Source organism: Homalodisca vitripennis, unplaced genomic scaffold (genome assembly GCF_021130785.1).
Source record: "Homalodisca vitripennis isolate AUS2020 unplaced genomic scaffold, UT_GWSS_2.1 ScUCBcl_12427;HRSCAF=22142, whole genome shotgun sequence".
NCBI classification, from domain to species: domain Eukaryota; kingdom Metazoa; phylum Arthropoda; class Insecta; order Hemiptera; family Cicadellidae; genus Homalodisca; species Homalodisca vitripennis.
Window position 1 is genome coordinate 12465 of NW_025788555.1, and position 16533 is coordinate 28997.

The 16533-nt window shown below is 36.2% G+C and overlaps 1 protein-coding gene across 1 annotated transcript; it reads left to right on the forward strand.

Annotated features, from left to right (window-relative positions):
* Window positions 1-2821: 2821 nt before the first annotated feature.
* On the forward strand, window positions 2822-16476 carry LOC124375010 (centrosomal protein of 135 kDa-like; the record flags this gene model as incomplete). The annotated part of the gene is made up of 7 exons (XM_046833143.1): window positions 2822-2958; window positions 5256-5453; window positions 5660-5815; window positions 7258-7460; window positions 9390-9519; window positions 13752-13770; window positions 16349-16476. Coding segments are annotated over exons 1-7 (879 nt in total), but the record flags the coding sequence as incomplete, so codon positions are not given.
* Window positions 16477-16533: the final 57 nt, after the last annotated feature.

The window sequence follows — 16533 nt, forward strand, 5'->3', positions numbered from 1 at the left end:
TTCTTTTATCTCATAGCTTAAACTGATGGTCATCAAGATGTTGAGTATAGTGCTTTCAATTATTATTCCCAAATTTATTATAATACAAATAAAAAGATGTAGAACTCTATTGTTTGATTTTGAACTCAAAATTTAATTATTATGTTACAAGCTATACAATATACCAATATATCTTTCTTTATACTAGTAGATATGGTTTTGTAGTAACATTTAGAAAATTTAGAGGACTCTTCATTTAAAATGTATTTAAATCAAGTCAACATTTTCAAAAAGTAAGTGTTTTATTGGTTTTTTCTAGTATTACAGTCTCATTACAGTAAGATTATGAAGACGTGGTGTTGATGGTCATGTGTGTGACTGGATAGGGGCCCTTGCTCACGGACAGGGTTGTTGTTACAACCCTCATGGGAGCAAGTGTTAGTGCGAAGACTACGAGGGGCTGTCCGCAGGGCGGTGTCCTCTCTCCTCTTCTGTGGAACCTGGTTGTGGATGACCTGCTAAATTCTTTGAATAGCAGCGGTGTCTTTGCACAAGGGTACGCAGATGATATTGTGATTCTTGTGAGTGGCAAGTTCAACACAACAATCACGGAACTGACCAATGCTGCTCTGAACATGGTGGGAAATTGGTGTGATGAGGTTGGCCTCACTGTCAACCCCACCAAGGCTGCTGTGGTTGCCTTTACCAGGGTGGCGACAGATGGAGGGCATTGGTCCCTTTCTATTCAAAGGCTCACCCGTTGAGCTGAAGTCTGAGGTCAAGTACCTGGGCGTGATCCTAGATAGGGTTCTAAACTGGGGACCTCATCTAGAAAGGGTCATTGCCATCGATTTTTTGGTACTTATTTCTGTTTTATTTCAGACTTTGATTATATCAATTTTTCTCAGAATTAAATTCTCTACAATTAATGTTTGTTGATTTTATGTATTTATTACCAATTTAACAAAGTTATTGTACATCAAACTTAAAAAAACATTGTTTCGTGCCCCAATTTTTTGCATTTAACCCTGAATCCCTCAAAACTACTACAGGTACAGTTCTGAAACCTATTTTATTAGCTTTATCAGGTAAAAATACATAAGAATCCACGATATTTCTTACTTAATTAACCTTTCCAAAAGTTTCAGTATGGCTTTATTTTACTCTTTACCCAGGAATTCAGGCGAAATCATTCGCTAGCTGTAACTCGCTAACGAAGCGTTTTCGGACCTATGTTTACATAACATTTTTTCATTATTTTTACTAGTACAATGTGCTGTAGAAGTGGGGGGAGAACTTCATGAATCACCCTGTATACACAACTGGAACAACAACAGCATTAAGCCAAGATTGGTGAGAATGGACCAAAAACAGTATACAGACCGAAGGTCACTCACTACACAGTGCATGCCGCATGCACTGGAAAATGTGGAAGATTAGTGAGAAACTCAATGTCAGCACTTCATCTTGTATTGCAGCACATCATTGTAAATCACTGTAAAAAGCTGATGCTAGAGTAGTAGTCAGTTTTCATGTTCCCTCCTGGTTAAAAAGTATTCCAGATTGTAGAATGATTTTCCCATCAACCAGACAGTCAGTTTCTTCTTGAGCAGGTTTCAGCTTGTACTCTTGAGTGTTTCTGGCTGATTGTTGAGGAATTTTACTCTAGCACAAGTTGGCTTCTACTTGTATCACTTATCTTTGTAATAGACAACAATTTGTTGAAATTTCTTACATTTTAATAATAAACTCAGCAACACATGTGTTGGTATTACAGAATTTATTATCCTTCTTCAGATTTTATTGTTATTCTTAAAAAATTGGAACCAATTATCAATACTACAATAAAAATCAGAATTGAGGAAATCTATTGACCAAAGATTTTGGAACATAGGTTCCAACAAACCACATGTCTTTGCTGTTCAAAACTTCAAGTTGTTATCGATCGCTACCCCTAAGAGCTTTGTCTTAGAAGAAGAAACACTTACATTACTGACTATCACTGCAAATAAGTCCACATTTTAGTGTTGCTCATCTTAAATTTAATTATTTGAGGGTTATTTTTGTGTTGTAGCAGCAACTGATCTTGCTCAAACCATTAAAGCCCTGGTAGATTTAATTGCTAATTTTTTTGGCTGAAAGTGAGAGGGAAGTATCATGTCAATAAGGAGACTTTCATGTGAAATACAACAAGAAAGTTGTTTTAAAGAGGAAAAAAGAACTGGTTCGAGGACCGAACCCTGTAAACACATGTGGAACTCGGTATCACCAGATTAACCATCCTTCAAACAACCCGACCCATTTGATTAAAGCCTTACTCCGTCCTTCATCATGCCTTCTCTGTAGTTTTTGTAGAAGGAAAATATTGCAATTGGTGATTTAATGATGGACTTTGCTCACTCACCTAACTTTTAAATGGGTTGTAATAAAAAAATAAGTAACTGTCAATAGCAAAGTTTTAATTAAAAATGTCAACTTAATTAGTAAATTAGTTGTAGGATTTGGGATCTTAACAATACAATGTATCAAATTGAACCACAAAAATAAAATAAACCCTTACTTTTCTAGTCAAGCAGCTACCATAAAATAGCAGGAGCTGATGATGCTTACTACCTTCTATTTGAAAAACTTTCTCTGAGCCTTTGAAAAGGAAGGGGATGCTATAAAAGTCCTGTGGTGCATCCTCCTGTGTGCAGGAGTCTAGACTGTGTACATGTAGAAAACGCATGTCTCGAGGTTGGACCAAACCAACCAAGTGAAACCATTCCGGTGATTGAGTATCACCAGACATAATATTCTAACATTTCACTGGTAACTGTTCAGCCGGCTGCAGGACGATCTGGCAACGGTAACTGCCGACAAACCAGCGTCTGAGTCGTAGCCTGGAGGCTTCCAAACGGGAAGTAGAAGACCTGAAACTCCAGCTCCAGCAGTATGTTGCGGAGGTGCGGCGATGTCACACAGATACAAGAGGAGAGGGTATGTAGATTAGATGGTTAGTGATAACACAAGAATTTCTAAGACAGCAATTCTGGGTCGAAAGTGGCGATAATGTATATATTGCGTAAAAGACCTCAGTTATTATATTATTAGCTTTTCAATGGATAATATTAATTTAGAGTTTTGTAATATTAATTCGGTAACCATCCATAGGCGAAGTTGCTTCTCTCCAGCCATTCAAGTGGTTAGGGTCCTGTTTAGGATGACCCCAGGGTAACCGGCGATCTCCTGGGAGTTGATGAAATGTAACTCGGCTTTATTTGAGACAAAGTTAGGACTTATTGAACTGTAAACTACTTATAACTTTTTTTTCTTCCTTGCTTCAAGGGAAATCTCTACCACATACCTAGAGGGTACCGCCTATCCTTGACGGTTCCCCTAGGCATGTGAGGCTCTCACCCACTAAAATTCCCCCGCCCTATGATCTCATCCTGCAAGAGTTAGGACCACCAGTCGGTATTACTTCAGCTCTTGCAAGGTCTTTTAGCTTTCAGTTAATTCATTGCTTCATTTTTGAGTCGGTTTATTCCCAAGGCTTGTCTCTGGTTTTACGTGTCATGATTTTCGTAATCATTCGAGCTACGTTCTTTCATGCCCCTTCACTCTCCAACATCTTCCCCACAGTAAGTTGCCATTTCTGCTCTCTGCCTGCCACCGTCTGCAAAGAATGTATGTTCCGCTGTGTCATCAGCCTCATGACAGTACCAGCACTCTGCAGTTTGGCTTTTTCCTATCTTGTAACACAACTAAAAATATAATACTAAAAACTGTCAATGTGTATAATTATAAAAACAAAACATACGATTCATAAATTAATCTGACAACATACTGATTTACAAAATAGTAATGAATTAATAAAAAGTATCCATTCAAATTATTCATATCTGTAATCACAAAGCAGATTTAACCCAGACTGATTCATACCCGTCGTCTGCACATAATTTCCCAGACTATCAGCTCATAGCGCTTCCCTCGGTCTGAGTGTAGACAATCTTTCCTCCTGTGATTGCAGGAAGAGATCCTCATCTCTCGGTCTTCCTGGGCAGTAGCGGAAAAGAAAGTCCTGGTGTCATAAACATAAGGGTGGAGTAAAGTTATTTTTTCATGGTATCAACAAATTGATGAGCCTTATCTTCAGCTAAGAACACCACGTTAGTCCGACCTTGGACCTTTCTCCAGATAGAGTCATCATTCAATCTTGAAAGGTATCTTTAAATCGTTCACATTCCATCAACACATGGCAAAGTTCCCAGTTCGCAATAAAACCAAGATTCTGACTCCTCCACCAACTGAAACCAGCCAAATTAGAAACATATTTTTATGCCATATCAAAAAACCATGCTGAACAAATCCAAGTTTTTCCAGCCTCCCATTAACTTACTCTCTAAACTGCGAGATCTCTCTTGTCTCTTTGCTTACTCATTGTCTAAGTCTCATCCATTTTTGACAAAATTTCTTCCAAAAACCATACCTCAATAATTGTTCATGTATTAAAAAAAGACATTCAAAATTCACTGAGAATAAGAATAAGATATGTTTGTTGTCATAAAGCTTACAAAAGTATCAATACACAATTCGTATATAAAACAAATATAAAAAATAATCTAAAGCACAAGCATAGACACACAAAACATTCCAGCCAAAACATTTAAGCTATCAAAGCATGAAATAATATTTTAATAACAACAGAAGTGAAACAGAGGTTGTAGAAATTACAACAAAATTGAGCTATAGACCATTAGCAATACAACCACTTTTTTAAACATATTTTAGAAAAGTAGCTTGTTAGCTAAAATACCTTACTTTTCTTACCATACAAATTATTATTTTGTTGGATTTAGAGCAACATGGTTATAAGAAGAGTACATCCAAAATAACAGCTGTAATTGATTATATTGAAAATGTCACAGAAAATATAGATAAAGAAAATACTGTTGGAGCTTTTCTTGATATGACAAAGGCATTTGATAATGTCTATTGTATAACCTTACTAAAGCGGGTAGTATTATATGACATTTAAGGTAAGGGGTTACAGCAGTATGTTAGTAATATTAATATATATGTAAGAAATAATGATGATAAGTGATGAAAGAAATAAGATATTCTGTGCCACAAGGCTCAGTATTGGGTCCATTTTTGTTCTTATGCTATTTGCTTGTTTGCTGATGAGTATGTCTATTTTAAGGATAAATTATAAAGTGTTACAATGACAACATAGAACTCAATAATAGCTGGATAGGATGGCATTGAAGATTAGTTATGTTTATGTGTTGCAGGAGGCGGAAAGAGTTGCGTTGCTGGAACAGTTCCGTTCTCTAACAGCTGAGTCCGCTAGTCTGGAGAACAAACATCATAGTCTAGAGAGTGAGGCGAAGTCTACCAAGAGCTGTTTGCGGGAAGCTCAGATTCGAATACAGGACCTCGAGTCCTGCCTTGAAGAGAAGAATGCATTGGTGCATGGCTACGAGAGTCAGGTAGGTCTTTTGTGTTACCGAGAACTTAGAAACGTTGTGCTGTTCCACTTGTTAATGTGTCTGAGAAATGTTTGACGCCAGGTCAAATGCTGAGAATGTCTCCAGAGAACATTCAAGAAAGTTGGAGACAGTAGCATTGTATGGCTCATTAGAATGAGTAAGTTACATGTCAGGATACACAAGTGTGATCTGATGTACTGTTGTAGATCAGGGAGCTCACACAGCAAGTTGCCAAGCTGGAGAGGAAACTCAACTCCAGGTCTAGAGCTGAGAATGCCTCCAGGGATCTTTCTAGAGAGTTGGAGACACAGAAACATTGTATGGCTCAACAGATTGACCAAGTCACTTGCCAGAATAGACAGGTACATACTTATTTTAGTGGTTCTTCATCTGGTTGAAGTTTTAACTGATATACACACATTGTAAGGGGAATTTGTCTAAACCAACACAATACAAAGAGAAGAGTCTTAATATATCACACATAGGATATTCTCGATTAATTTAACAATGACTAGACTAAATACCCCAAATCGGCTATTTATATAAAATTAACATAAATATTTCTTTAACATTGAAGAATACAACATTTAATAAAACTAAAAGATTATCGCTATATTTCATATATTTTTCAGTTAGATGAGAAAATTAAGGGCCTCAAATGCTAAGTCTAATTTGAGGTTCCGGTATATGAACATTAGGTTAAAAAAACATCAGCGCTCAAAATGGAAGTTATTATACAAAGTTGATAATTAATACATTTAACAGTCCTAGCTAAACAAAAGGTGTTATCCCTTATATGATAATGTAATAAGATTAATCAGATAATACAAATTAACTTAAAATTGTGAAGTGCACATCAAAAAAGAAAATTTAAATATTATATGAGATACTCTGCTCGAACCAAAGGTAATAAATATCAGTTTTATGACTCAATGGCAACATATTGTTCCAAACCTTCATCTTGTGAAAGCCTAAGTTTAAGCATTCTTAAAAACTTTTGATGGGACATTTTTTGTACATTTGAGGTAATTAGGCAGTTTATTGTATATACGAGGCACTAAGAAATTGAAAGTTTTTGTAAAGAAGGCATTATTAGGTTTAGGAACAACAGTTTGTTCAACTTATTCTTGTAAGGATTATCCTGCAGGGGAAAGTCACCACTTCTGTTATAAAAGAGTTTTAGAACCTTGTAAACAAACAAATTTCTAATGGTAATATCTTAAAAAGAAGAAATAATGGTCTTGAATGTTCTCGTTTTGAAGATTTCGAAATTAGTCTCAAGAATGATTTTTGTTGAATGTATAATACATTTATATTGGACATGTATGTTACATTCCAGAAAACTATTCCATATTCTATACCGCTTTGAACAACTGAAAAACAAAACATTCTTCAAACATTCTCATCGCACATGTCTCTTAAAAAATAAAAATTCCTCACAGAATTATTCAGTTTAGATTTCATATCAGAACCATGAATCTTCTAATTTAACTCATTCTCAAGTGTTAATCCCAAATATTTTATGCCAGTAGCTTCTCCGATTTCTGTACAAAATGCTACGCATTGTGTTTCTTTGACTAGACAAATTCTTTGTAATTTAAATGGATTTTGCAAATGCCTCAGGAATGGGTTCCCTGACCTATTAGTTAAGTAGCAGGTTATGATGAAGGTATTGCACTTGTTTTTCACATTTTTTTCTATGTAACTTCTAAGAGGATAAAAAAGTCTTAGATTGTTTAAAAAGATGAAGCCCTCAACAAATCAGTTTGTAGCCATCTATAACAAATTTTGGTATGGTCCACAGCTCGAGGATGAGGTGTGCCAGCTGAGGTCAGAAATGGACCACCTGCGAGAACAACTGGGCAAGGAACGCAAGAACTCTGCCACCTTGGAAAATGTATTAGCCAACTCTAGACAAGAAACTCTACAGAGAGCTAAGGATAATAATGAACTGAAAGCTCAAGTACAATGTCTACAGACAAAGCTAACAGACCTGCAGGATAAATTGTGAGTCTCTTAGATATCATGTTAGCAGTGCATTGTTTGAACCCTTGTTCATAAAACATGTTGCTGCTATTTTATTTTGTTGTATAACTATAAACTCTTCTTTTCTCGTCTCATGCAATTTCTATATCTATACCAACTACACACTTATTACTTTTATATATACTAACCATAAGCCTTTCTACCACCAATTTCTTTTCATCTTCTCTGATAGTGGGCCTTATATCAGGATAGATAACTACACACCCTGTTGTGCTATATTTTATGTTTATCAACCAGAAACCTTTCTGCCATTAATTATCTTCCATTTTCTGTGATAATGAGCCTGATATCATGATATGGATGGGTGTCAGGCGAAATATTTACACTGAGTAGGTATATCTAGTAATAATCCTGACTTAAATTTAAATTTTCTTTAGACAATTTCTATGTAATATATCTCAAATACGATTGTTTGTTTATATTAAGAATAAAACATTGATTTTGATGTGACATTAATTGACTTTTTCACAATTGTCAGCATTAAAAATTTAATTAATTTTGCCAACAGAGTTAACAAACTAAATTTCATTCATCCAAGCGATTCATGAAAAGAATAAATGGCAGTTTGACAATAAAAGATCTCAACAAAATTTGAAAATTTCTTTGTTGCCAATTCTGTGATACACTCCAGGAATCTGTGGATGATTGTGATTGCGACTTCTGTGAGACTGAATTCTCAAGTTGTCCCTACTTTTCGTATTTTATCTGTGGATGTCACTGCTTGTGTCTCTATAACATTTGTAGCAACAATACAGAGCCACCTCCAGGATATAGAGGCAAGGTAAAATTCGGTAATCCCAACTCCAAAACTGCAACAACTTTCTATATTTAAAATTTTCAATAATTATGTCTCCTTTTAGAGGTGAAAGGCCCTTTCAAGATTATATTTTGTGGCACAACTACCCCACAATCTTATTGGCTGAGCTGTAGCGAAGCCTATCACTTGTGGGATTGGGAAGATTTCATTACTGTGTACTTGTCCATCTGGAATTTTGCTGACTGTTAGCAAATGATTTTACATTGATGGGTAACCATGATGGCAATGAGAAAATAGCATAATACATAAATTTGTAAAGAAACTCAATATACTCATACCTATAAGAAGAGATTGAAACATGTGACATATTAACACATGTAGATTACCTATCCCAACGTATACATCATTTTATAGTGACTCAATGTACATAATATGTACATATTATGGCTTGATATGTCAAGAAATATTTTATATGTAAACTTTAAATTTTACACAAAAACTCATTTCAATAAGAATGAGTTCTGTATGTATACAGAACTCATTCACTGTTAACCCATAACTACTATGCCTGTGATGTATCATTTTTGTGTCAACATCTTATTCTTACAATATTGTTTGTATGTCTGCTGGGCCAAATGCAAAAAACTTTAGTGACGTCTGTTCCATGTCGTGTGGCATACTTCTATCTTGTTCCATAAGAAATAAGTGTGGATATTCTAACCCATAATAGGCCATTTTTATAACACTTTCAGGACAAAATTGTGCCAGGTTACACAAGCAAAGTACCATTGACAACTCTGGAATATATCAAGTCAATATGATGAAGTCAGCTCAAGGATCTACGCAAAAAGGGTATACCCCAAATAATACATTATGTAGGTTATACAATAAGCAAGATAGAACTGATATTCTCCTTACTCTGATCTAGGAGAGATGCCCACCCTTTAGCATAAGGAGAGATAAACATTTTTGATTGTCTTAATCCTGAGGCCCTACTCCAATTAATGGATCTAATCCTCTTTCCCCTACTTTTTACAAGAGCTTTGCTGTAGGAGAAAGCTATCCCACAATCCCAGACTATTCTTACATACTTTTATCACACGAGACTGAAGTCAATTGTGTTGTCTGAACAGGGAGCATGGGTCGGAGGCGCTGCGTCGCTGCCAAGGAGAGTGTGCCGAATACCAAGTCCAGGTGTCAGACCTCAAGCGAGAGGTTACCAACCAGAGATTCGAGAGAGCTAGGATGGAACAAAGCTGGCAGGTACTTGACTAGGAATTTAGATGTTAAATTCTCTTAAATATGTACCACAAGGTCTTGAAGATTGAAATCAGACGTTTCACTTAAAGAAATGGCCATAAACGTAGTTTTTTAAATATTGAGTGACAATATACGAGTATATGTTGATCAAGCCATTTCTTTACGTGCATGAGATCATTGCATGTTTTTATGGCATATCATCCCATGTATTACCCTGTGCAGAAATGAGAGTGTTATCTGTGAATAAGAAAAATTATCCATTTAAGGTTAGTTTAGAAACATTGTTTATGTTGTTAAAAACAAAATTGGTCCAAGGACGCTGCCTTTCAACCACTCCAAAATAAATCTATGTGCAAACTCATCACTGTTAACCCATAACTACTATGCCTGTGTTATTGTGTGCCCAAACACCTGCTTTGCTACATGACAGCTGTAAGATGATACAGATTGGGCTTCTAGTAGCGTCTATTTAACTAAACACAGTAGTGTTGTTTAAATGCTACTATACTCTGATGGTCAACAAAGGAACTATCATGAAAGCATATGGTAAAGTTTTACCTGAACGTTACAAACAGAATGTTATTGTTTTCTAGTTTTTCAATTGTGTTTTAAGTTGTGAATGTAATCTTTTCTTAATTTCCAATTTGATTGTGGTTTAAAAATGCAATTACGCACGCATGTGGCTAGCCTGTAGTGTGGGACTCCCCTAAAAAATACGGGTTTACCCACTAAAAAACCTCCCTCTACTCTTTAGGATTCTAACCTGGGATTGTTTATCACATTACTTCAGGCTAGGCCTAAATTTGGCTTAAGCACCGTGGGGCTCGCTCCTTATCCAGCCGCTCGGTCAAAGGGATCTGGGCCACTTCGCGGTCCAGATCGGGTTTCTTTTCCAGGAGGGATGCCCCAGACGAACTGTGACAAACAATCCCAGTTCCCCTCATCCTCCATCATCTTTTCGCAGACCGTATCCACCGAAAAAACCCCGAGTTTTCTTATGGTGTTTTGGTATGGCATATACTATTTATAGTAATAATAATAATGATATTTTATCAACTTTTAGATTTGTCCAGATACATTATTATGAGTTAGGCATTCAGCAGTGTGAAACTTTTCTGAGATTTATAGAAATTGGGATTTGGACTCAATTTATGAACCACCAATTTGACATGACAAATCAAGGAGATTTGGCGGCACTTTGGTAAATGAAGACGTTGCTGAAGTTTAACATGGTGGATGAGAAACAAGCTAAACGTCTGGTAAAATGAGACATTCTCCACTTTATTTTTTTTTATGCGTGTTGACTGTGGAGCTGCTCTGTGCGTGACAAATAAAACGTGGCAGTACAAGGGTGGCAGCACCTTTGAGTCGAAGCATGATGTAGTCATGTCAGAAAAATAAATACGAAACCATGAGTCACGTGGCCGTGGAAAAACATGTAACCGTAACAGAAAGTAAACCGAGAGTTAAGCTACTCCTTACCATTCCTGTGCCAATTGGTAAAATTCCCCAGGAAATTCCAGATTCACGCACTCAATTCAATATCGCTGGATTAAGGCGGATTATACTTTTGTTCCCAAAGACAGGTTATCTAGAACCACAACAAACAGTACAATTTTTCCTACCACCTCTAAGTAGTAGACTTTGCGTAGAAGAAACCCCAGGGTCCGCCACTCCAGGTTATCTTGTTGATACACATCAGGTGATCTACACTTAATATCGTAAACATTGGCTTATTCTGTACAATCTCTGAGGCAAATTCTATCAAAATATCCACACTTTATCCTATATAACTTTTTTTTAAAGATGAATTACACTTTGCTTGTAAAAGGATTGTCACACTGAACCTAAACTTGAATCAGGAAAATTTTCTGTTTCTATAGTAAGTGGTGAATATTGGAAGAAACTCCCATCTCTGTATTCTGCTTCAGGATACTTACTTACTTACAGTACTTACTTACTTGATACTTGATAATCTCCCACTGGTAGCGCAATTGCCGCCATGGTCGTCCTGTCATGTAGTGTCTATTCTTCAGTAAAATATTCCTCTACTGAGTAACAGGGTCTTTGGATTAAGTTACTCCTTCAAGGCTGTCTTGAATTTTGAAATATCTTCAATTACTTTAATTTCAGCTGGGATTCTGTTATATTATTTTCCCAAACATGAATCTTGGGCCACTTCTTGCTAGGCTCGATGTTACTTGGCTGACATAAACGTTTTTCTTTTGTCTTGTAGCATATTGATGTACGAGGGGGTACAAAAAAAAAAAACCGGAATTGTATTGCTGGCAGCCGGCAGCGTGTAGTACACATTCCTGCCGCTAGGCGTGTGTCGCGCAACCCATTGCGAGCTCAGTGACCCCAGTTCCGTTGTCCTAGTGCATTCTGTTCGTTCGTAGTGACTGTTTTCGCTAACCCTGTTTTGTTCTTGTTTCGTTTTTTGTCATGGCAAGTTTTAAGTGAACAATGTGCAGCTGTGAAATTTGGTTTTTTACTTGGTAAAAAATGCTTGCAGAAACTATTTTAATCTTGAATACAGCTTACAAAGATGATGCTATGGGGAAAAACTCAGGTCTACGAGTGGTTTCGCTCGATTTAAAAATGGCGACATGTCGATTGAAGACAAAACCTCGTTCTGGACGTCCATCAACCTCTCGAACGGACGAAAATGTTGAGAAAATTCGTGAACTTGTGCTCACCGACGTCGACAGACAATTGAGGAACTATCAGAGAGTAGTGGGTTAAGTTGGAGCTCGGTTCAGCGAATTTTAACAGGAGATTTAGGACTGAAAAGGGTTGCTGCCAAAATTTGTTCCTCGACTTCTGACTGACCATCAAAAGGCACATCGAGTTGAAACTTGCCGCCTTCTGAAAGAACATCTCGAAAATGATCACGATTTTTCTGGAAAAAGGTAATTTACTGGTGGATGAGTCATGGTGCTATGGTTATGACCCAGAAACGAAGCAACAGTTCAAGCCAATGGAAGTCGCCATCTTCACCTCGTCCAAAAAAATGTCGGCAAGTCAAATCAAACATCAAAACCATGTTGATTTGCTTTTTTGATGCTAAAGGCATTGTTCATTCTGAGTTTGTTCCTCCAGGTTAGACTGTCAACCATACATTTTATTTGGAGATTTTAAGAAGATTGCGCAAACAGTGTTCGCCAGAAAAGACCCGATTTGTGGCAGACTGGAGACTGGTTCTTCCACCACGACAACGCACACCGGCACACACAGTCATCTCAGTTTGGTTGGGCAGTTTTTAGCCAAAAACGGCATGGTTTTCCGCTGCCCCACGCACCTTACTCGCCTGACCTCGCTCCATGCGACTTTTTTTTATTTTCCCACACATGAAAAGAGGCTTGAAAGGTCAACGAATTTGACAGCGTTGAAGAGGTTTAAGAAAAAAAACGAAGCTCGAGCTTGCAGCCATTTCTAAAGATGACTACAAAAAATGTTCTGATCAATGGAAATACCGTTGGGACAAGTGTATTAGTTGTAATGGAGATTATTTTGAAGGAGATAAGGTTGTATTGTAAAAAATTTGATAATATATAATTTGTATAAAAATAATTCCGGATTTTTTTTGGGTACCCCCTCGTACTTGGGTCATTTTTTATTAAATATTTCAGACTTCCTCCTTACCATTATTGCGGATTCAAGAATATAGATGGCTGGCAATGTTAGCACCTTTAACTGTACAAAGAGTGCCCTACAGTGAGCTAGAAAGGGTACTTTGCAGATAGTTCTTATGAGTGCGTTTTCTGGATCAAAAAAAAATTCGTTGCGCCATTGAACTGTTTCCCCAAAAGATAATTCCATAGCTGATGATACTGTTGAAAGCATCCAAAGTACACCTTCAAAAGCACATCCTCCACCTTAGGTCACTGGCTTATGGTTAAGCCAAGATATTTCACACTTTCATCTACTGCTATGCTCGCTCCCTCAAACCGTAGTAAAGGGGCACTATCTGGTTTTTTTTTCCTGTTGTAAAACATTAGAGCCTTTATTTAGCAGTAGCTTATTTTCCTGACACCATTTGCTCATTTCATTAAGACCTTCCTGTGCTCTGCATCTTAGTAAATCCTTGTTCAGGTCTTCAAAACAGTGACAAACATCATCAGCAAATAGGCAGACCTTACCTTCTGTTATTGATTGTGGTTAAATCATTCACATATAGCAGAAACAGTACGGGTCCCAAATTTGGAACCTTGAGGAACACCTGTGTTTAATAGGGGGAGAGACCTCTGAACGGTAGTGTCGAGTTAGACCCGTCTGCTCCTGAATATCTTACAGTTACCACCATTTTTTCTGTCCTTCAAGTAGCTATGGATCCACTTCAATGGCCTGCCTCTTATCCCGATAGCTAAACAGTTTCTTGAGAAGTACATCATGTGATAGTAGATCAAAAGCCTTTGTCATATCATAAAATATACACAACTGTTCACCCACTAAATCAAGATTCTCATATAAGGATGTAGTGGTTTTGCTCTCCAATCTGAGGTCATTAGGAAATATTACTGAACAGTGTACAAGAACATGAACACAATAAAAGGGTTAACATGTTAGTAGAGATTGTGACCATGAAGATGCTATTTGTTTTCAAGATTCTGTGTCAGTCCCAACCAAAGATTCAGATTGTCTTGTATTATACAAGTCACTTTGTATACATAATATATTAACAACAATACATGTATTTGTCTACAAATTACAATTGTTGAATGTTTTTCTATATACAATTACTATGTATGGCATATATTCATTCAATTTACGTATTTTTAGGTGTTATATTCTGAGTGCTGTGAGATAAGAGGATCTAAAATTCACATTAACAAATTGGTGTTGTTGTTTTATATGATTATTCCTCTGTGACTGTCCTTCGTTCTCTATGTTCATTCATCAGTACTAAAAAAAATACTGTACATTACATTACCAACTTGCTATTCAAAGTTAATTTTATAAAATGTATTTCCTCAATTTATACTGACAGCTGACTGGGAGTTATTAAATATTTTGTTGTCAGTTAAACACAAGTCACCTTTACAAATAAACAAGTTGCATTCTAAATTTTTCCATATTGCTTAAACAAGCTAAAATTTTCATGACAAGTGCATTTTATTTTACACATTTGCAAAAGTAATACAGGTTAGTGCTTTATCAAGGATGTAATGGCATAATTAATATGTATTGTAGCTAGATTGAGTAGTGATCTAGTCATAGATCCCATTCTTATGATAAATTGTTAATTTGTAAACAGATCTTGGTGTGAACAAACCACTTAAGTGGATGATGAAATGTTTGTTACTTTAATACAAAACTTAGCAACCTGGAAAGGTAAAATCCAGTTTATGGTTGATACCAATGTGCTTATTTAGTCTTATATTTTAAAGTCAATACTTAGTTTTAATACAGTGGAAGGCATAAGTTCATTTCGTTGTATAATTTTAACCCTGTAGTCCCAATATTCAATTATAAGGATGTCCATAAGTTAAATGTACCTTCCATACTTCCAGACTCTCTAGAGGTTAGATTTGCACAATCTGTAATTCTAGAAAATTGATCACTGAATGTAATACCTTTAAACGAGCAATTTCTTGTGTGTATCCTGTATATATATATATAAATTTTGAATCTCGGAAACGGCTCCAATGATTTTCATGAAATTTAGTTTACAGGGGGTTTCAGGGATGATAAATCGATCTAGCTAGGTTTCAATTTTATTAAACGTTGTTTTGTCCGTGTTTTCAAGCAATGAAAAAACTGCTGCAAAGTCAATATTTATTTGTTTTTTATTACTTTGTTTACATTCTATAGTAAATGACATCTGACGTATACAGTTGATGTTTTTATCAGGAAATCCCAAAGAGTAAAAATAAAAAATTTTGTATAAAGTAACAAAGGTTCAACCGAAAGCAAATTTTGTTTGTAATATAAGTTTATGAAATAATTTCACTCCTTTTGAAATTAAATCTATTTCATATACTTTATCCCACACGTACTGCTAAAAGCCAAAATGCCTGCAAACCTTAATGAACATTATACGAGCAGAAAGGTCTCATGGTTTAGATTCTTCAAAAAGAGCGTGTGGCACACGCAACAAATGTAGCTACCAAAATGACGAGCAACGAGAATTCCAATTAGAAGAATAAAGACGTCGAGACGGAAGACATCGTAGGGCTTTAGAACTTAATAATTATTTACCGACATATAAATGTGCCATTGCTGCAGCTGTGCAATATCACTTCTTAGGACCATTTGAAATCTTGTATATCTATTGCAGTGCATTGCATTTCCCTGAGGAACGGTTTCTTATCGCATAAATATAAATTATTTTGGTGACTGTTGTTTGCATGGACGAATTTTTAATGGGGCAACCAAAATTTTCAAATGAATTAGTACGTCTTTTTTTAAACTGTCACCCATATTCGGAAAAGTTTCATGAAAATATATGAAACGTAAACGTATCTTTTGCTGTATCAGAATCAGAATCTCTTTATTAACATGAACATTGAGAACCAGTTATGCGTCAGAATATACATATGATACATGGTAATATTACCAATAATACCGTGATTACCATGATTACCTCTAGCATCCTTTAATAAAAGAACAATAAATAGCCATGGCATTTATAGCTTTATCGTTCACAGACAAGTATATAAAGAATAGAATATTTTGAAGCTGGATCTTTTAATTACTTATTTTTTAATGATAATTTCTAAATCACAAAAACACAACCTTTTTATTTTGCGTGACATTTCTATAACAAGGTGTCGCAAAATAAAAAGTTAAATTTAGGTTTTCGTAATTTTTGATGTGGTTGGTGTTACAGCAGTCAGTAGTGTTTGTGTAGGGGTGTTCGTGCCCCCTGCGAGGTCGATGTTCCTGTTGCGTATTGGTCTGCGGTTCCCTCACCTCCCTCCCGCTCTCCAGCAGTCCTCCTCCACCGACCAGTGCAAGGTACATTGTACATTCAGATTATAGATCTAAGAAATAATTAGAGGCTTACCTTTTTCC